Raw genomic sequence first — 22,496 nt, forward strand, 5'->3', positions numbered from 1 at the left:
GCAAAGGAGAGAAAGGTGAGGTTGAGATATAACCAAAGAAGTGGACTTAGAAAGGAATAAACACATAAAGGAATTATGTGTTCACATGGACCTACAGAGGGACCTGGATCATGGAATTCCATCTCAGTGATCTGTCTCCTAACTGTATTGTCAGGCAATCACACAAAATTTCTCATTATAGGACAAATACAAAACTGAAAATTGCAACAAACTCCTTACCTTAGAGACGAAAAGCAACCAAAATATGCAATAAGAAAATATAAAAGGAACAAGAGAGAAAAGCTTAACTCCAGAGTTTGCCTAAGACAAAGCCTTTAGAAGTCAATGAAAGCAAAGGAGTTGAACAGGGTTGCCAAGATACCCTTTTATTCTTAGCTCAAAGGCAAAGCTGATAAAAGGCACAAGTGTAAGATCCAGGATTTAAAATTCATTGAAAAAGACTGCCCAGATAAACACGAGTACAGGCTGCCAAGGTGAAGTCTGACCTTGCAGAATTTATCTACTTAGCCAAATCTCCACACATTTTGCTGAGGTCTCACTGCCATCACAAGCCTGTTCCTCTGTTGGAGCCACATTGCTGACCCAGGCCTCCTTCCCTAAAGTTAAATCTTTGTTATTAACATCACAGGATTTAAAAAGTTGACTTCCAGCTTCCAGCACAACAGCTCACATTTAACAGCTCAAGATATTTTCATCTGCACAATCAAATCAGCCCCAGTGGGGGCCTCAGAGCGAACAAACACACAACCACCAGATGCTGTTTAAAAAAAAACCAAACCAAAACAAACCTAAAAACCTAATTTTTCACAGTTGATACCCTTATTTCACATTTCTGTGGCAACAGATTGAATATGATATAAACTGTTTCATACCAAAAACCTAAATGACATTCAAATGAAGCAGTTATTTCCCCAGGGAAAACTTTGGTCTTTTACACTCTCTGCATTGCCTCATGTGTAGCTGGGTACTCACAATTGGAACACAGTCTGTTACCTAAAACCTACTGCTTAAAACGACAATTGGTTTTAAAATATGGCTCCTATCTGGAAGTTACTCATGTTTTTTCTCCCTACAGCACTCCATATCTTGCATCCTAAAAGAAATTATTTTCAATACATACGTCCTTTGCAAATAAATGCAGGTGGGAGAATGCACATTATCATAAAAAATAGCAAATGTTCACAAATAAGAATTATGCTAATTAAAAATAAATCTGCATGAATGGCACATTTTACGGACAGCAGTTGCCTTATTCATATTTTAAGCTTTCTGCTTGATTATTATTGTGGAATTTTAATATTAGAACTAATTATAAGCAGTTATTTAGAGTCTTAAATAATAGTTATTTTTGCAAACAATAAGAAGCAGCATAGAAATTTAAAGAAACCTTTACTGATGCACAGAAGTTCCACAAGATGTAATACTCTCATAGCTGATGATTCATATTTATGATCAAGATAAAGTCATCAAAAGTGGAATAGACACAGAAAAGTGAATTTCAATAAGAGTTATCAGTAATTTGCTGTGAAGCAAATGAGATGACTCAAGGTTCTGTCAGATAGATAATAATTTCAAAATCCTGATTGGCTGCTTCCATGATGAAATACAAAAACATTCATAATTTTAATGTATTTGGAAAAGATGGCAGTGTTCACAAACCTAACAAATGAGTGGAATTTATGAAGATCATTGAGATGAAATGCTGAAAAGTTCCAAGTATCACTCTAGAAGAAATCAACAAATCTATAAATGAAAGTTGGGAATAATAATCCAGTCAGTTATGCTGGACCACATGCAAAAAAAAAAATCAATCCAACAATAGAAATAAAGAATAGTTCTCGGAGAAAAGATCACCTCTGAAACCTGGAAGGTCCAATTTTGTTCTGTGAGAAATCTCACCTGCAGTATTGCCTCCAGCTTTGGATCCCACATATTGAGAAAAATAGACCTGCAGTGCAGGACAAAATCAGCAATATGACTGAAAGAAAATGTGCTTTGAAAGAAATTTTGGCAATTAGGTTTAAATATGGGAAACAAACTGAGGAATGGGCACAAAATACAATTCCAAAAATGTAAGGGAACATTGCAAATAGGACAGACTTCCTATACAACACAGAAATTAAGGCTGAAGTAATAAAAAAAAAAGTCTAACTATTACAAAAGTTAAATATGGAACATGATATTTAAGGTGGCACTGGAAGTCTGTCTCACTTTTTGAAAGGATGTTAGGGCCAGGTTTAGAATATTTTCAAGAAAATAACCCCAAAATGTTATAGTCTCATTTCACTGAAATAGCAATTCCTTCACAGTACATTAGAAAATTTCTCTGGCTGCAATCAAACCTGGGGATAGCAGAAGATGGATGAAGCAAAGAGTTTGGTTTTCAGAAGTCATTCTCTGACCCAGCCCTCTGCCCAGCTGCACAAATCACAGAATAATTTATATTGAAAGGCAATTCCAGTCACTGTCCAGCCCTGTGCTCAAAGCATGGAAAATACTGAAATTGCACCAGGCTGTTCAGGGCATTGTCCAGAATTTTTTAACATCTTCAAAGACAGCAATTTACAGCACTTTTGGACAAGATGTTCCAGTATGAACAATGAGTAGCCTCATTGTGAAAAGGAATTTTCCTACTGCCTAACTGGAATTTAGCAGTCTCCTCATGACACACCTTGCTCCAAGGGTCAGGTGAACTTTGTTGATTGCTGTAACTCCCAGGCTTTGAGGAGGTTTCTCCTGGAGGCCCAGAAATTTCACTGGGAACAGATCCAGCATCCATTCCAATCCTGCCTTCCCCCCAAATTCTCCTCTGCTCAAGTCCAGAGTCATTATCCTGCCCTGTGCCTTCCTCACTTCCCTCAGGATATTGAGCTCCATCATCCCAGGACAGCTGCAGCCAAACTTCAAACACTCCAGCTGGATCATTTGTGCTGGGAGCAGATCTCACACACAGCATCTACCAAATCAAACCATCCAACACCTGTACAAAAAAACTGCCCTGAAAGTATTTCAGAAATAAGCTCCCCTGCAACTGGAAGACTTCTTCCAGTCCTTAAAGAAAAGTTCATCCAGCTTTGCTTCTTGTTTGGGTGGTCTGTAATAAATACACAGCACTTCACTCTGTTGGACAACTCTGTGCTTGGTGAAAAAGCTTTCAATTGTCTCATCCCTCCTTTCCTAATAATTCCCTGTGCACACTCTAATTTCTCTTTCACATGCTTTTGCAATGGTATAAGCATCTACCATGGGCCTTGGGTCACACCTCAGGGCAGATTCTGTGACATTAACTCACCCCAGCCCATCCCCTTCCCATGCCATGCACACAGTCAGGACAGAAAAGTTATCTGGGGAGCTCTGAGTTATTTGAGCAGTTGTTATCTGATCAGAAAAGTTATCTGAGGAGCTCTAAGTAGTTCAGAGATGATGGATAACAAAGGGATCACTTGGTATTACCATTCAAGAGACCTGCAAAAATGCCTCCTCCAGTAGGAAATATCAGTAATTCTGCCCCTTTGTCATTTCGCAAATACTCTTCCTCTCTTGGCTGCACTGAGGCTGACTCCTGAAGAAAAACAAGGCTAAAGCAACTGAACTATCCATCCATTTCTCTGCCTGTCTGTCCATCAGTATAAACTCTCCTGACCTGTGTTCCAATTACTCTGATGGGAGAAAAATACCTCAGAAACCAAGTTTCTTACACTTAGCAGAATGGAGTAGAATTTTTTTTTTTTTATTGACTGGTTCACATCTAAATATTGCTGCAAGAAATAAAAGGATGAAGCTAGAGATGTTCAGGTAGAACATAAGGAAGAATTTCTTTATGGAAAGGGTTGTCAAGCATTGGAGGGACTGCCCAAGGAGGTGGTGGGGTGACCATCCCTGGAGGTGCTGAAGAAAGGACTCAGTGCTGTGGTTTAGTTGGTGGTATTTGGTTCAAGTCTGGACTTGATGATTTTGGAGGTATTTTGAGGTCTTTTCCAACATTAATGAATCAACAATGCTATGGGAAAGACTAACTCTAGCTAGGACATGACAACTGGAAAATAATGTACACATTTCTTTGAGGATTTTCAAGCACATGGGAAACTTGTTGCCTTTCATTAATTAGATTAGTTTTAGTTCCTGGAACAGATAGAAAAATCATAACAAGTATTAAAAATACAGAAACTAATGGTTGCACTGAATTTAACACACAGAACCCACACTGGTGTCTAAGGTACTGACCAAAACTGGGATCAAAACTGGGGTTAAATCCAGAGCACAGAATGGATGTAAACAGCGTCACCCAGCAACTGGAATGAGTGAGGATGAATTTTTACACCTTGACAAAATGATTACTACTGTGGACTCAATTCCAGTGTAAGAATTCATCTGTGCTATCACAGAATATTTATATCTTCCCAACACAGACATTTTCTAAGTGAGTTCTGGTTAAAAATTGACATTTTTTGCATAAAAGGAGCTCTCTGAAATGTTGTTTGGGGAGTCTGGACTGAACCAGGCATTAGGAATCTCATTTATGTCTCAAACCTTGCCTTTGACAAATCCTGATCTGATTTAATCATCACAGGATGGTTAAGGTTGGAAGGGACCACTGGAGGTCACCTTGCCCACCCCCTGCTCAAGCAGGGTCCCCAGAGCAAAGGTCTTGAAAATCTCCAGGGAAGGAGAATCCAGAGCCTCTCTGGGCAATCTGTGCCAGTGCTCAGCCACCCTCACAGTACAGAAGCTCTTCCTCACAATAATTAGTAATGAAACATCATTTCAGATCACTGGATTAAAGTATAATTAAAATTACAAACAGATCAAGCATGATTTGATTGCCATTCTTCTCTCATCTTCTGCCACCCCCTATCATGTGAATTCGAGGATGATCTGAGTGAAAAATATAAATCTCCAGGGAAGTGCTGAGTACCATCACATGGCTTGAGGGACTGTTTACTGTACAGAATGTTTCCTGAAGAAAATCATGAGAAAGTGTATTTTTGACAAGCCAAGCACAAGATTTTTTTTATAGAAATCACGAAATTTATAGCAACACCATTGGTTTATTTTAACTCTGAATGCTATTTCTTATTAATAATCATAAGGCGATATTTTACTGCATTTAGAATTATTGTGGGGAATTCATGCTTAGAATGACTAAGTCATCACACAAGTCCTGTCTAAGCCTTAAAAAGCTACCTAAGATTAGATACATTACTAAATCTATAGAGAGGACTTGGAAATAAATTATTCTAATATGTTCTAATTTACCCAAATTTAATTAAATCTATGCAAACTCTCTAAATCCAGCTTCATTAATTTCTTCATGATTCAGTTACTCGGTGTGGGGGAGAACAGAGAAATTTGACCCCATGAATCTACTACTCAGCAATCCTAACTACACTTCTTCAGTTCCCTAAAAGCTGGGAAAAACACACAGGATTTATGACATGCCCAGTGACTCAGAAAAAGCCATTATAGGATGACCCAAGCATTGCCTAAATAATATACAGCACAATTAACCTTAAACAGTCTATAATTATGATAAGCTTCACAGTTCTAATTACTTTTCTTTTCAGTAACACTGCCACGAAGTGAGTGGAATTATAAAATAAAATGTATCAGAGGGCATCTATTTATATACTTTTAAAGCAAGTATTTATGAAAGGATATAATTTTCCAGCAAATATCCAGCTTGCTGTTAATCTCCAGGCCTCTTGCTTGTTGCCTTTCTTCTTCCAGCTGCTTTGCATTCACCGACTGTGCCCCATCAGTTGGGGATTCTGGGAAGCTCTCAAAATTGAACTTGTCCACTTGGATAGCCATGCTGTAGCAAAGGAAAAGAAAGAAAAAAGCCAACAACATCATTCTTGCTGATATTAGTTCTGGAGAAACTGCAGACCACTGAACACAGGCACTACAATATCAATACACTGGTTCCAGTGGCAGCCAGTCTGTTATTAATGACATAGAAACCATTTCGTTTATGCTACTGAAAACGGAAGTCTAAGCCTGTGATGGTAAAAATGTTTTACAAATCATCAATCAACATCTCAATGACTTTGTGAGAGGTGCACAAGACATTTATTTTGCAGTTGCAAGCAGATGACCTCATTGTGGTTCTGCAGAGGTTCACCTGCCCCCACTCTTGTAGGTGAAATCTCCTGGTGTGCTCAAGACTTGCTGAAAAAAACAAGACTCGGCCAAAAGCTGAAGAATATTCTATTTAAAGTTGTTTTTTTAATACCAACCCATACAAAATGGAAACAAAACATTATGTATCAAAGAGTCTCCTGAAGTGAATTGTAACACATTGGAGAGCCCATTGGTTTCACAAGGCACATTCCCCACTTTTCCTGGCAAAACTCAGGAAGGAAAAACAAAATATAACAGAAGCAGGGCCTTAATGTGGCCCTTGGACACTTCTCTCCTGCCTTGTGCATCTTCACGAATTACAGACCATATTAATTTCCATATCACAGTAAAATTCATTGGTAGCAAATGGTTAAATAATTGCTTTATTAAATGTACGGTAAGGCAGAAAAGGTAATCAAATTAAATATAGTACACTATAATGCATACTAAATATTGATATGTTAAATTAGAATCACTAATCTAATAGAAAAGGGAATTTAGACCAGCTCACATCACATGAAATGTGGTTATGGAAGATCTAATATACTGTGCTGCCAAAACAGCTTTAATTTCCTGAATTGTCTGAAATAGAAAAATAATTAGGGAAGAATTAAAATATATTGCTCTTGAGATGACTTTGCACTTAAGGAGACCAAGCAACAGCTTTGAAAACCATTCAGGATGAAATGCAACTGCAAACTGAGAAGCTGGGAAGGGCATTTCACAAAACACAGGATTACTATTATCCGTTTATCTATTTCTCCATATAAAGAGAAAAGCATACTCCATGAATTTTGCCAAAAGGAAAACACCAGCAACAAATGTCAAGAAGAAAAAGCTTTGAAATCTCTCCAGAGCAGAAAATATTTTCTATAATTCTCACTAATTCTGAAGAATTTTGACCCCAAAAGAAACTGGGTGAAAACAGATGGCAATTAAAAGGCACTATCTAGAGCATGTGAAGTTTGCAGTGGGAAGGTGAATTCAAATAAGCTTTATCAACACTGAGCAAAAACTGAAATCTCAGGAGAAGCTTCTGAAGTTTCCCCTTTCCATTCTACTGGAAGGTATCCATGCCCATGGAAGAGGGGTGGAACTAAATGTCCTTTAAGGCCCCTTCCAACACAAAGCATTCCATGATTTTATGACAGAAGAAGTTCAAATACAGCATTCAGGCAAAGGTTTCTATAAGCTCCCACTTGTGCAGCCTGCATCTTTGCTGATCCTCACATCCCAAAGGCAGAGGATTTAATCTGCTCCTCTCTAAGGGGGGTTTTGTTTTGGCTATTTTTAATGCAGCAAGAGATCATTAGAAGTTCTTCATTTGCATGCAGAACCCATCAAGTGCTGGGCATATTCAAAAGCTAAAGATGAGTTATAAAAGTGGATCACAGTAACTGCCAGAATCAAGCCAGAAATAAAGACTATAATGAGAAACACCCAGATACCATCTGAAGAATGGATTCTGAAAAAAAATTACCAGGCCTGAAACTATGACTAACAACATCAATTCTTACTGGCATTGAGGTATGATTTGATTCTGCAATGGCAGGATGGATTTCCTGGATTTTGCACAGGCAATGCACAGGGACAACACAACTGGAATATTTTGAATTTCAGTCTTTGTTTCCAAGATCACCCCACCCCTTTGTGGTACATGAGCAGATGCAAACCAGTACTTGATTTCTATGATATACACAGTAATGCTGATAGTCTCACAGAAATATAGATTCCTCTAGCCATATTTTAACAAATTACCTTTGCTTCTGGACAGTCAGGAGTATTTAGAATCCATCTCTGAAGGGACCAGGAAAACAGCTCCCGTCTAATTAATGTTAAACTTTTCTAAGTGATTGCTATCTGAGAAATATATTCCTGCCTAACAATATTTAATATACAACTATGCTGCAAATATGCAGCATTCAGATTGCATCCCTCTGTTGAAGGATCATTGCTGGCATTATGGTCAGTATAGTGATTTTTGTCTGGAAATTAAATATGCATGTAAGCACTTTGTACCCCAACAGCCTCCAATAAATCCACATCAGCTTTAGGAACACAGCCTAGACTGCTCTTAACTCTCCATTGTGCATTTCTGCTGGAAGTAACTTTTATTAAGCTCTGAGTTGTGGAAAACTTTAGTGAACAGGGCTCTCAGTACTCAGAGGTTCTACTAAGTTTTCAAATCTTCTAACTATGTTTTTATTTATAATGTTTATACTGTATTTAGCACAGTAGCACCTCATGTCACATGAGAAGCTACAGAAACACCCCCAGCGACACACTTGCCAGCTAGAAAGTGAAGAGTCTGAGTAAAAGAGAATTACAGAGAGAAAAATATCCCACAAAACAGTACTATGAACACAGCCCTAGGTAGGATATATGAAAGCAATAAAGAGTGATAAAATGTTTCAAGACTATAATTCCTCTCAAAGCAAAGCACAACAGAATAAAATCCTTGCTCTTTTTTCTTAAAGGTATCTGCTTTTTATCATGTGTATTCTGCTTCCTCTAGTGCTAAACATATTCATTTTAAGTTTTGTTTCTGCATTTTTTATCTGTAATGTTGCTTCAGTATTTTTTCCTCAGCCTATGGAACATGGGAAAGCTTTGCACAAGAATCAAAACAAAATATAAATACCATAACCTAAATCAGTCATTCATCCTGAAAAATGTACCCCTACTCAAACCCAGCTTCTTCACTTTCTTTTTAAATACAAAGATTTCTCCCATCTCAAGAGATGCATTTCTCCAGGGAGGTGTTAACAAGTGGACAAACAATTCCCAGAGCCAGCTGATGGAATGAGAAAATGGACAACAGGACAATGAATTACAACCACCAGCTGAAAAAAGGATCTTTTTCAGCTTTTAAGTGATCTCCAGAGATCACATGGACCTCACCCTGAGGAAGGAGAGGGCAGTGAAAGGCAGATTTTTGAACATCACCAACTTTGTCACTGGGCTGAGCATCAGAATAATGAAACTGAAATGTGTTCTAGCCAAAGAAATAATTCTCTGCTGTCTTCTGCAGTTACTTTGTGACTTGTTTCCTGTCAAGACTTCCCTGCACCTCTCCCCAAATTTGTCCTTGCTTGTTGTGATATACAAGAATCTATGGATCTAAAAAGAAAAAGGTAAAAATAGACAATTCAGTCTGAAACAGGCATTCAATTTGTTGCAAACAGCCAGGATAATGACAGCTCACATTGTGCAAGGGCACCTGTTCCTTGCCCTTCACAGTAATTACATATCAGGGAAAACAGAGAATATCTTACAACTCAGAAGTTCAGAAATAAACTTGTTCCAGGAAAATGGACTAGAATTCCATTTTAACTTCTTTGCCTCATGGGGAGCTATCCAAATTTCCTACTAGATGAGTTTTCAATAAATGATGAGATATTTGTATAAAAACACTGCATTATGCAAAAAAATAAAAAAAAAATAAATACCCAATCCTGCAAATGCAAAACAGGTTTTGTTTCTCTCTGGCCAAACTTGTCTGAGCAGGAGGAGGAATAGAGCAACAACAGTTTTCATGAATAATGAAACAACCATGTTTTGAAACTACTGGGTTTTGTCACGAAAGCAGCCCAAGCCTTTGTGACAGCTCCTCAGACAACTGAGCATCGATACAGGGATGCAAATTATTCAAATAGAAATGAAAAGGATGGAGAGGAGAAGGTCAGCTCATTGGCAATGCTGATGATGTGTCTGCACGGTCTCATCTCACGTCACCTGTCAGGATGGCTTACAGGGAAACAAGTGACAAACCTCCTGATGGCACAGCCAACATCTCAGTGACAGTCACCTAAAGTCCCATTAAAGTCACAGTGCAGAGCTGCTAAAGGCACTGGACAGCTCATTTCACCTCTTCTCAGAAAAAGAGCTGCAACTTTACTGGAAATCTTATCCTTCCCTGACAACCAAACACTCAGCAGAAAGGATTTGCAGGGAGAAAAACAAATTCCTGCAAATGACATCAGGACTGTTCCCGAGCCAGTGCCTTCCAAATCCCCTTTCCCAAAGCAGTGCCACCTAAAACCAAGCAGCACTGACAGCTTCACAGAAATGGCAACTAGAAATAAAAAATCATAGGTGAAAAACTGAGTATGGAGCATCACTGCAAACTCCTCCCATCCACCAGTGATGCACCTCAGTGATGCACCCTGTCCTCCTCTGAATCTACAAAGTGAAATTAATTATGGGATACTCTCCAAATAAAACGAGGTTAAGAACAGGCATGGTATAAAAAGAAAAGCAGCAATCTGGTCAACATAAGTAGATTTCATCTTTCATTATGTAAATAAAACACTGCTGCTTAGCTTGGGAGAATAGAATATAGAGATAGTCCTTATTTAATTATCCTTAGGAAAAAACAATATAACAGGAACCCAAAAACTCTTCCTCATGGCTAACTACCTATTTAAATACTATCATCCACCGAGGAGTTTGCAAGCTGCTTCCAAAATGAAGCTGACAGGAGGCAGTTGGAGACTTTATTCAATATTATGTTTCCTGTTCATCCTCCTTTCTTACATAAAGTAGACAGTAGGGACTCTATGCCAGACCATGTTACTGCCACTTATGCAGAATGCTTATGTGCATGAAGAGTGCCTGTACACTCAATGATTTTAAATTTCAGGAAAACTTGAAGTTGTGACCATGTTCACAGAGGTTCTTGGATGAGGCAAGAGACGAGAATGTTCACTCTATGTTCAGAAGGCTTGATTTATTATTTTATTTTATATATATATATATATTACATAACTATACTAAAAAGAAATAGAAGGAAAAGTTTCCTCAGCTGGCTAGCTAAAAATAGAAAAGAAAGAATAACAAAGATCTGTGGCTCAGACAGAGAGTCCAAGCTAACTGGTCTGTGGTTGGCCATTAATTGTAAACATTCAAGATAGCCCAATCAAAAATCCACTTGATGCATTCCACAGCAGCAGATAACCATTGTTTACATTCTGTTTCTGAGGCCTCAGCTCCTCAGAAGGAGAAAAAATCTTAAGAAAAGATTTTCACAAAAATATGTCTGTGACATGAAGCGATGATGATAGTCTTGTTCTCACATTCAAGAGGGAAAAAAAAAATGCATAATCCAAGTTTCCTTTTAAAATTGTGCCTGATTCTTTCATTGTGTAATCTTACTTGTAGTGTATAACCTCATGTTTCAGGTGCACATAGTTCCACCCTAAATACAAGTCCTGCAGTTGATACCAAAGTGGATGTGATGCCCCAGTACAGAATAATTTACAGGCAAAGAGGGACCTCAAGAATCAAATTTCTTGTGAGGTGAACACATATGTATCATTGGTTGGAAATAATAATGTAAAGTAATGCAAATTAACATATTCCTTGTATTTGTGTTAATCTGTTATTACTTCACAGATTTAGAAGAACAATCTGCATTTCATTCACTACTATAAAATACAACTAAAATTCAGTAGCTCAAGTGACCCACAAGTAATGGTCTCTCCTCCTGGCCTAAAACTGACTGCAGAAAGAAAAATGAATGCTTTAATATCTGAACCGTGCAGAGCAGAAGATAAATTTTTCTATTAATCTCAAGAAAGGTCAATTAAATTTAAAAATCTGCATTTAGAACTTAATTATTTATTTAAAATAATTGAAGAGGAGATAAAAGTCAGACTATAGACTGAATATTCAACAGCTTAGACTTATCTGAGCGACAACATTCAAGACAATAAAAAGTTAAACCAGAGAACCAAAGAATTGTTCCACTGGATATAATGTAATATTTGAAAATAGAGCAGTGCTAAGAGATAGTTGGCTACATAAATCTTCTGCTTAAATGTGATTATACTATGTGTGCTGGTCATACAGCTTCTTAATTCCTAACTCCAAATCTGAAAATCATAAACTGCAAATGAAGAGGCAGAACAATTAACTTCAACTTGCCTCTTTTTTCACTTAAATAATTTGGACTTCCATGGCAATCACCACGCAGCAAAGCTCTTAGCTACCTAAAGAAATAGGAAATTTAAAATAATAATAATCATGGTTATAGCCTACTTTCTGAATACACCAATTGCCATAGGGGGCATAAAGACCATTAATCAGTAGCCTTTCATTCTAGGAAATTTGGAAAATTTTAAGTACAGTAATACTTGAAAATTGAGTTAAATATCCTCCCTTTATGACAGCTGAACTGCACAAGGATTTCAAAATTCTCTTTATCCAAAATAATGCCATACTGTACCTCCTACCTCTCTCTCAGTGGAATACCAATAATCAGAGAAATAAATGTCAAAATATATATGTTCATATTCAGCTGCTCATTTGTGCAATTCATTATTGCCTTCATATGGCAAGAAGTTCAGAAGAAAACATATGCAAACTAAAAACATGGAATTTTGTGCCAGATATAACAAACAAGACCAAAAAACCTCAATTCTACAGTCATCCAATTATCACTCCAGCTGTCTGAACCTCCTCAGGAAAAGACTGAGAAGACTGCCCACCCCAAAATACAAACAGCAAAAATAAAAGTGGAATGAGGTCAGTACTTCTGTTCAATGCATCTTTGCCAGGGAGCCTCGAAAGAAGGAACCAGGTGCTCACCTGGTGCAAATCTGATTTCCATTGTCACACTGAGCACTGAGGGACAAAGCCACCAAATGTCTCTGCTCCTGGAATGTCCCAAAGAAACCAGAAATGCTGGTCATGGATCACCCCTGGATCACTCCCCAGCCTGGGCTCTGTCCTGACCCAGCTCTGATGGCTTTTGCTGGTCCCAGAGCCCTGCAGGATGATGCAGAGGAGTGGAGCTGGGTGTGTGCAGCACCCCAAAACACTCAGAAGGGTCTCACAGCCTCCTCCTCCTGATAAACCTGGAGCACCAATTCACTTTTGCCTGTGAGAAAAAAGAAAAATTCCCAAATTCCCAGTGCTCCTCTTTTAAAGGAATGTGACTGTGACATGTGGCACACAGCTGGAAGTTTCCTTCAGAGAAGATGCTGAGATCCTACCCAAAAACCAAACTAGGGGGCAAAACCCCCCAAGACAGCCTGTGCATCTGGGGAATTATTCACATGAGAGGAGTTCATCTCAGTGACTACTCCAGGGAGAATGCAGAGATACAGAGCTTTACACACAACATAAGGAAAATGTAAGTTTTTCACAAAGGAAAGTATTCAAACTTTTTTTTGGGAAGAATCACAGGATGCATGAATGCTCAGTGTGCAAGAATACACATTTTGCCATGGACTGTCACTTCAAGATACAATTAGACTTTACATTCATAATGAATTATTAATTTACCATCTACTTGCTTGTCTTCTCTTTTTATACACAAAGGGAACATTTTCCCTTTTCCCAAAGCACTGCAGCAGAAGTTCACCTCAAGATGATTTAGTGTAATAAACAAACTCTTTTTCAAGTCCCTGTTTTCCCAGTATAAGCTGTATAATATAACCTGCAACTTTCACATTTTCTGTTCAGAGCACTCACTCTTTGGTGAGTCTCTTGAAGAGTCTTTTATTTCAGTCCATTGACTTTAAAATATTTATTTTGCCACAGACATTGATTCTTTTCACCTCTAGAGCTGAACAGATTCTATTACAGATTCTCAAGTCCTGGATGCAAGTTTTGTGAGTGAAGCCATACTTTAAAAAGGAAATCTAGAATCTCTGCCAAAGGGCAAAGCTGAGGAACAGCCAGGACACCCTCAGTTCAAGAAACCAAAGCACCAGAACAGCAGTGAACATCTCCCAGCAAAGCAATGTGGTCCAGGAGGTTCAACCCACAAAACTTATTCTTAACTAGTGACAGGAATAATGTTCACAGACATGAGTGGGAGCACAAAAGCTTTAATCATGCTCCAGAAATCTCAGCTCACAGTGAGTGTGTGTCACAGGTTCCAGAGCAGTCAACTGCTCAGCACTAATACCAGAAATGAAACACATCTCACTCACCCACACACTATTTCACCTAAACCTTTTTTTTTTTTTTTCACAAAAATCACTGTACATATAATAAGTTTATTTATTGCTTTCACCAGCAATGACACCTGTATGTGTGTTTAGAAGCATGCTCAGAAAGAAGCTATTTTCAGAAAACAAATCAGCAGGGATTGTTCACCTTGGAGAGGAAAATGCACTGAGGACACCTCAAAGCCACCTTTCAGTATTTAAAAGAGGGTTATGAGAAGGATGGGGACAGAGTTTTCATCAGGACTTGTAGTGATAGAACAAGGGATAATGTTTTAAAATGAAGATAATAATGGGTAATAAATAAATCAAGGTGCTGCTTCTATTGTTTCTGTTGCTCATGATACTCAGCCTTTGGCAGCCCTGGGAGCAGCTTCCGCCAAATGCAGATCTGGGGTTGCCTTCACTTTCATCCCATCTCCTTTATATTGATTTACCCTGCACACTTTGCCCCACATATTCCTGAGCTGTGTTAATTGTCTGATGTGCTTTACCAGTTTATCAGAAAATGAGCACAGCTTGTTATTAATAATAACACCTTTTAATTTTAACCAAAACTCCCCGTGTGGAAATCACCATCCCACAAAACTGCCCTGCCAGGTGCTCTCCCACTCAGTGAGCCTTGAGCCTGAGCTCCCCTGGGAAAGGGCAGCAAAGCCAAACATCCACCAGACTCAGATGTGAACACTACACCTAGAAATTCAGTATTTACTTAATTACTGTGATGGAATGATGCTCATTTAGGAGCAGTTTCCTGCCACATTAACCTCCCTTGGTCAATTAGGGAAGTATAGGGCACAAGTTATATATGGCCAATGGATCCTGTTCACCCATGCCCTGATGTCCAGGCAGTGACCGACCCATCCTCAAAGAACTAAAATTAATCAAACAAACCACCAAAGTCAAATGAGATCAAGGGGATTTTTACTCCTGCTTCCTGTGGTTCAGAAATAGGTTGAACACAGTAGCCTAAATTTTAGCCAGGGAAATTCCACCTGTCAGCAAAGCAATACTTGGGAAGCTTTCACAGAATATGCAGCTGTGTAAAGGATCTCAGAGGTAAACCCTGGATTTTTGGTGCCACTCATAAAGCAACTTTTCTTCTCAACTTCATAGACACAAATCTCATATACGAGAATGGATTTTTTCACTACATTTGGAGGAAGTGAGGGAAAAGGAACTATAAACACTACAAGTTACGAGCAGTCAGCTCATGGTGTCTGAGACCGACATCTTGGTTTTAAAAATCGACTTGTCCGAGCATCCTTTCTTATCATGGCAAGCACAAAGCCTCCGCTGTGGAACAATTTAAAACAAAACCCCCAAAATATGACCTTTCCATTACAGGTTTACACTGAAGGTATAATTTGAAGTCTGCTACTAAACTTCTTCAGAATTTTCATGATTCTTAGGAGAAAGTATTATTCTTAAAATGAGGCATACATTTACATGATAAAGGAGTGACAAAACTTTTTACTTAGGTATTTAATTCATGTCTACTTGAAATAACTCTTTGGAAATGTCTAGCTTTGAAAATATGGAGATTTTAGACTAATCTTTATAATGCTTCATAAACTGAGAAGGGATTATTTCAAGTAAAACATTAATGTGGTATTATTTAGAAGGTTTGGCAATGTTTTAAAATATTTAAATACTGAAGGTGGTTTTAGTCATCATTTATGTTTAGCATAGAAATTTTAGAAGTCTTTTCAATCACCTAAATCTAAATTTTATGAACTAAGAAACAATTTTAATCAATATTCTGTTATTATCTGTTTATTTGTAATATTCCTTTATATGTAATAAAAGTCCAGAAGATGATGGTATCTAAACATCTGCCACACAAATTTTCCTTTAGGAAAAAAAGGGAAACTGAGAAGTAAAGTTAAAAGATATTGAAATAGAAAACAGTGCTTTGCCATCTCTTTTATGAAAATTATATCTACTTTTCACTCATTGACTAGATTTTTCTGACTATAAAAAACACAGGCATATCTAGATTTAGGCATCTATTTTAAACTGAATTCCTGTTTAGGAACCAGATTTATTCTCTGCCTTTATTATCATAGTTTCATATTCTCTGCCAAAATTATCATAGTTTCACTTCCAGCTTATGGAAGAATTGAAATTCATTTTTATATAGATCACCAACATGATTTATCTTAAAATCATGCTGTGCCATCAGGCTGCCAGTTCCTGCAAGGTCAGAACCCCCCAAAAGCCACAGAGGGCACAGACATTAACCTACACAGAGCTTTGGGCCAATTTGACAGGTCAAAGAAAAAATTATTTTTGTTCTTTCCTATCTACAAAGAGCAATTTAACATAGAAATTCCAGACCTAGATTATCCCAAAAGGACAGACTATTACTACCAGAAAAATTGTACCCCAAAATTGTGAAGCAGTTTTATAAACTCCCCATCCACAGCTGAGAAGTTGCCGTGGTTCTGATGCACTGATTTGCCCTGAGTTACTCAATTAAACAGTGAGAAATGGATTAGAGGGTGAATACTAAAACTGGAAGTATATTATTATTAAAATTGGTTGTATATACCCTATGCTAAGCAAATAATGCTGTAAATACACAAAGCAAAGATTACATGATCTGCTTTGTTCCCAACATAAGCCTCTCACACAAAATATTTCCTTTTATTACTATTCTCCATTTCTCATCTTCCACACAACTACAAAAGAGATGCCATCGAGCAAGTAAATCAAGGAATAAAGCTGCAGAGATGTTTTTACTCCCATTTATTCCCATTGAGCCTCCCTCAGGGACATACAAATTGGAAATTGCTAAATTGTCATCTAATAGGCAGAAACAACGTAGGCGAGACCAATTAAGTAAAAGGCAGAAAGTTGTATTACACATGTAGTTAAATTAAATTCTTTGACTAGACTACATTAGAATCATTCCCAAAAAGGACAAAACTCAACTTTAATCAGCACATGACACATTTTAGGACACATCACTGAAATTGTACATTAGGAATTTGGATATTACAAAAAGAGCATTTTTCTTAATTGTAAATCAAGTTACTTCCAGGTGGTAGGAAATTGGCTAAACAGCAGCATTCCCTCCCAGATATACAAGACTTTGATGATGCATAATTGAGTACAAAGTCATAAAAAGTCATTTTCTTCTCCTTTTTTAGCTGTAATATCCTTCAGATGGGTACCCACACACATTTTTTCAGTGGGACCATTCTCTTACAGAGATCCCCAGAAGCCAGGAAACCACCAGATCAAATGTGAGTGACAATAACTGGGGATAATTTGGCTTGTGTTCACAAACATCATCAAATGGAACAATGCAGTGGGGAAGAAAAAAAGTGCAGTGCAAACAATTCTGACCTACAAGGTTTGGGTTCTTCATCTCTTGCCATTCCCAGCACTGAGCCCAAAACCTGCTCATTGTAGGCACCAGCTCAGCCTTCTCCTCGTGCCACTGCACAGCCCCTGGAGCTGGAGCCCAGGCTGAGATGGAAATAAAATCCAAAATACAGGAGTTGGAGCTCAGGCTGTGATGGAAATAATTCCAAAATGCAGATTTCAAGGGACTGTCCTGGACTACAGGAAGCAGAGGAGGAGGAGAAGCAACATTTACCTCTGCCCATGGTGCTTTTCCACAGTTTTCCTTTCTGGAAATTGGCTAAAGCAGGCAAAAAGCCATCAGCACCCCATTTTGAGAAGAGCACTATTTAGTTAAACTATTAATTGTTCATCTAGATGATAATCAGAATATCAGAAATAGACTGACAACTCTAAGCACAAATTGCCTTTTGGAATTAAATCAATTCTGTGATTGTCCAGCAACCAAGGGGGGAAAACATTTTCACAGCCTCTGTGCCCTAAGCCAAATTGATATTTTCCTCACAGTAATTCCCAATAACTCACTTTTTATCTATTTCTTTTTTTATGTTTCTTAGATAGTACCATTTCAATAGCAAATCTATTATTTTCTGTCTAAAGAAAGTTCCTATCCTAGAGGAACACATTTGCCAGGCAGGCTGAGAAACCTTGAAGCACTATTATTACTTCAATATTGGAAAAATCAGCTTATTGTTTATGTCATACACATACACAAATTAAAATGGAGACTTAGAAAAAAGTGATCTGCTTTCTTGATTGAACAGCATGGAAATGCAGAAAATGAAAAAAACACATGGCTTAAATTGCCTTAGGAAAAAAATAACCCATTTATATGAAAAGAACTAACAGCTTTTAAAAATTATAGATATTTTTAAAAGTTAATTATTTGTATAAACCAGTTCCTGTGCAGAAGGGATCAAATGTAAGTGAGTTAGTGCAGCTGACAGCAGCAGTGAGAAAAGCAAGAGGCAGGACAAAGACAAAAACCAGGGCTTGTTTTGGTGAGCCTGTTCTGAGGACAAGTAGTACAGACATAACCCACTGTCTAATGTCACCATGTGCTTGCAAATATCACTGTACAGGAGTCCAGCCTGCACAGCCTCCCAGATAATGCCAGATAAATGGCAAGAAGCTCTCCTTCAAATTACAGATGGATGCTTCTTCCCAGAAAGGGAGACATAATGTCAAAATAGAAGAGATAACACAACAAAGAAGCTGCTCTGAATCCACAGGGAATGGCCCCAGAAACAGTGAGCACTGACATGAAAATATTCCTCATGTAAATTCAAATTCCATCATTGGAGCCTGGGCACATGTACTTGTTGCCTGCTGTCACCATGTAATCAGCAGTCACTAATCCCCCCATAGTGGGGGGAATCCTCTCACAAAATTCTCTATTTCATGTTGGAGATCATGACTGAATATTCCAAAGTCCCATCCTGTCCAAGTCCTTGTGATTCTGAAAGAAAATAAGTGACAGCTTGAAATAAGCTGCTAGAGATGTCCATCTTAAGAGATGCTTTCCATCAATGTATCAAGAGGGAAAAAGGAAATATTGGTGAAGTGTGATGTGGATTTATTGGGCCTGACATTGTTGGGCTCAGCAGAGTTGCTGTAGGAAGAGATGGGGAAAAGGCTGCTCATGAGTAACACAAAACACAATAATAAGAAACAGGTTACAGCATTATTTAAAGAACACAGCACAGATCAGGATTTTATGTATTATTATTATTGATATTTTAAGAAACATCCCAATGACTTATAACAGATTTCCCTCACCAAATTTAGTACTTAATCAGTTTAGACCCAAATGAAAAATAGAACTTCACTCAATTTTCACCATGATGCCTCTGCTCTTCTACCTTGAAATTAATGGTTTTGAATTTCTTAACATTCACCTTTCATTTCATTTTACATACATACTGTGCTTTTCCCTCCAGTGGATAATAAATAATATAGAATATAGAGTGTAATGCCTGGAAATAAATCTAAACTGAATTCAGGGCGGGAAATGAAACAGAGTTGTTACATTCATGTCAGGATCCAAACCAGTAAGGTCTGATCAAGCAGCTAAAAAGACAATGCTTGTAACAATAATGGGTATCAAATATGTAAGAAGAGAAAAAAATCACCAAACCCTAAAGACTTCCAAGTGCATGGACTTAAAAATGGTGAAATATTTACTCAGTCTACCAATGTCACTGCACTCTTTAACTCACATTTCCTCCAGAGTTCAGTAGACTTCATAATGCAGTTTCTTCTCTAAAGGAAACTCTGATTGTTCCATGATTTTTATTGTCATAAGCCCTTCTACAACAATAAATTACCAATCCTTGGGACAGCTATAGAAGGGATGTAGGTTTCATGATGGGAAGGTACAAAAAGCATTTTATGTTTTGATGTACTCTTTTTATTACAGTGGAGAAATCATCTATTCTCAATCTCAGCTCTATTAATAATTAAAAAGGGGTTTTTGCAGCACAAAAGCTTTTTCAAAATATCAACAAGTCTTTAGACAACACTTTTGCCCTGCCCATAAATGCTCATTGCTTAAACTGAATTAACTTGGGGCATAATAACACTTTGTTTAAGATGCACTAATATTCTAAAAAACTATCCTGCAGTTTACTGGGTCACTGACTCCAAATCAAGTTTCTTTTGTTTATCATTTAATTCCTTCCTTCCAGTCTTCTAATCCCCACACTCAGATTATTAATGTGGTTTTTTTTTTATTCATCACTATCAATAACATACTTTTCCAAAGTCACTGTTATTCCCAGAAGAGGAAGAAATGCAAAGAAAGGACAAAATTTGGCCAAGGAACAAGAATTCAGTTAAAAGTTCTGTAGATAATACATGGCCCAGGCTATAATGACTCTCCATATCCCACTCCTGCACCCCAGTAGGCAATCAGTTTTTAGCTCATTTTTTAAATATGGAAATTTATTTACCAAAAATTGGAAGTTCTTTTAAGATGCCCATGTTCACTTTAGTGTTTATGTTCTGCTTACACTCAACCTCTGATTTAAGTCATCTTTTTAGCCTCAGCCCTATACCCTCACTCAACGTCTCACTCACACTCTGACCCATCCACATGCTGCTGGAAAATGACCCAAAAAAGGACATTTTAATACCCTGGCCCCCTCCAGCTTCTCTCAATGTTCAAACTGAATTCAATATTAAAAAAAAATGAGACAGATAAAGGGAACAAATCAGCTGAGTACTGCAGGTCTTACAGAGTTTGTCATCAACTCCATCAAGCTGGGTGTTTAATCATCTCTGGCCTCTCCACCACCATGAAGAGGAGTTGCATCTTTCCCTGCTGTCAGTGCCTGTCTGGCTGATTTGGGGTAAATTCACCACTCAGTTAAGTGCAGAGAGGCTCCCAGACCATGCACTTCCATCCTGAACTTCAGGACATTTTCATAAATCAAAAGATCAAGCAGCTGCTGGAAACTCATTTATGGTAATATGAATATAATTATTGCAGTGAGCTTCAGTGAGTTCTTGCTAAGGTATTTTCAGTAAGAGCTGGAACTGAGGTAAAGCATCCATCATTAATCACAACCAGTGAATCAGACACACAGCTGGGCTGGGTCAGCAAAGCACCCACAGCAGAATCCAAGCTTTGCTTGGCATCTCCCACACATGAAATTCCAGGTGGGTTCAGTGCTAAAAATTAACTAAAGGACATGATTTTTGATGTTACCTCTTTTGTTTGGAACCCAGAAATGGCTCAAGCACATCAAGATGCTTTGGGCATGATGGAGCCCAGAGCTCCAAAGCACTTCCAGGGAACACAGATCCTGTCTCCCAACCAGGGAAAAACCTAAACAGGGTAAGGGCTGAAGATGAAAGGCTCCTTTCTGCAGATGCTGGTCATGACTCATCATCAAACAAAAAGCATGGCTCAAATTATCTCCAGTAAGTGAAACAGCTGCACAATCATCTCTAGAAATCTTTGTACCTGTTTGAAGTAATGACAAAAAACCCCCTTTACTTAACCTGAAGTGCCCATATCTAATGCTGCAGGGACCTCCATATGCAGCTCTGGAGTTACAGAGAATCCAACTACACATCCTGGTACAGACAGGGCTTCTCACCTAAAAAAAACTGATTCTATTTACACAAGAACGTGCAAAATATGAAAAGCACACCAACCCCCTTGAAGATGAATAGACACAAATCAGTTTTCCCCATGAAGGGATAGAATTTTCTTTCAACCTCAATCACAATACTTAACTTGAACCACCATTTTCTGAAACCCAGTCTCTGTACTTTTTTTCTCTTTGTTGCCATGAAACAGCTGCTGTAAAACTCTGTTCTTCTCAAGTGAGAGTAAACCTTGTGAGGAAGACACTGAGCAGTGTTTCCAAGCAGCTTTCGCAAGCCTTTTCCTAAGGACTGAGGAAAAACTGGTGGGCAAAGCAGTTGTTCTCACCCACAGTGTCTACACTGGGGTTGGAATACCCATGAACCTGAGGGAAGGTGACAAACAGGATGGTTCCTGCAAGATCTGGGATGCCTCCATTCCTGCTGGGTTTGAACAACTGCCCCCAAGGCAGATAAGGGGGAAGGACAATCCTCTTGTGCAGCTGAAGATCCTTGCAGGAGCTCCATCACAGGGTCAGAGAACTGATTGCAAAGCCAGGTCAAGCCTCAGAGATTCCCATTAGGCACAAAGAACTGCATCTTCCTGGTCTCCAGCTCCTTAAAAAATTAAATTTCTTACTGGCAGAGTGCTTTGCCTCTTTGTTTCTTCTGAGAAAACACAATTGAAGCTGCAGGACGTGGCCACTGCACCCTCCTGTGACACTGCAGTGACACAGACCTGCCTTAATTCAGCACATCAGCTTGAACAGGTGTGTTGGGAATAACGCTGGGGATGGGAAGAATTCCAGGTACCTCAGGGATGCAGGGAGATTATACACTTCCATTAACATAATTGCATTACCAAGAAAAGGCTTGCAAGGTGTTCTTGGGAAGTTCTGTGGAAGCTTCATGGAAAGACTGGGAATGAGATTTCCCTGGAATTACTGGGGAGCACTG

General features: G+C 38.3%; 1 protein-coding gene across 2 annotated transcripts in view; it reads right to left on the reverse strand.

Annotated features, from left to right (window-relative positions):
* TRAPPC9 (trafficking protein particle complex subunit 9) overlaps positions 1–22,496 on the reverse strand; it is a 447,408-nt gene that overhangs the window by 239,981 nt on the left and 184,931 nt on the right. For both annotated transcript variants that reach the window (XM_058802185.1, XM_058802177.1), the window contains one exon: positions 5,659–5,812. In XM_058802185.1, coding sequence (XP_058658168.1) covers positions 5,659–5,812 — 154 coding nt within the window. The remainder of the gene's footprint in view (positions 1–5,658; positions 5,813–22,496) is intronic.

This window comes from Ammospiza caudacuta, chromosome 1, assembly GCF_027887145.1.
Source record: "Ammospiza caudacuta isolate bAmmCau1 chromosome 1, bAmmCau1.pri, whole genome shotgun sequence".
Lineage (NCBI taxonomy): Eukaryota > Metazoa > Chordata > Aves > Passeriformes > Passerellidae > Ammospiza > Ammospiza caudacuta.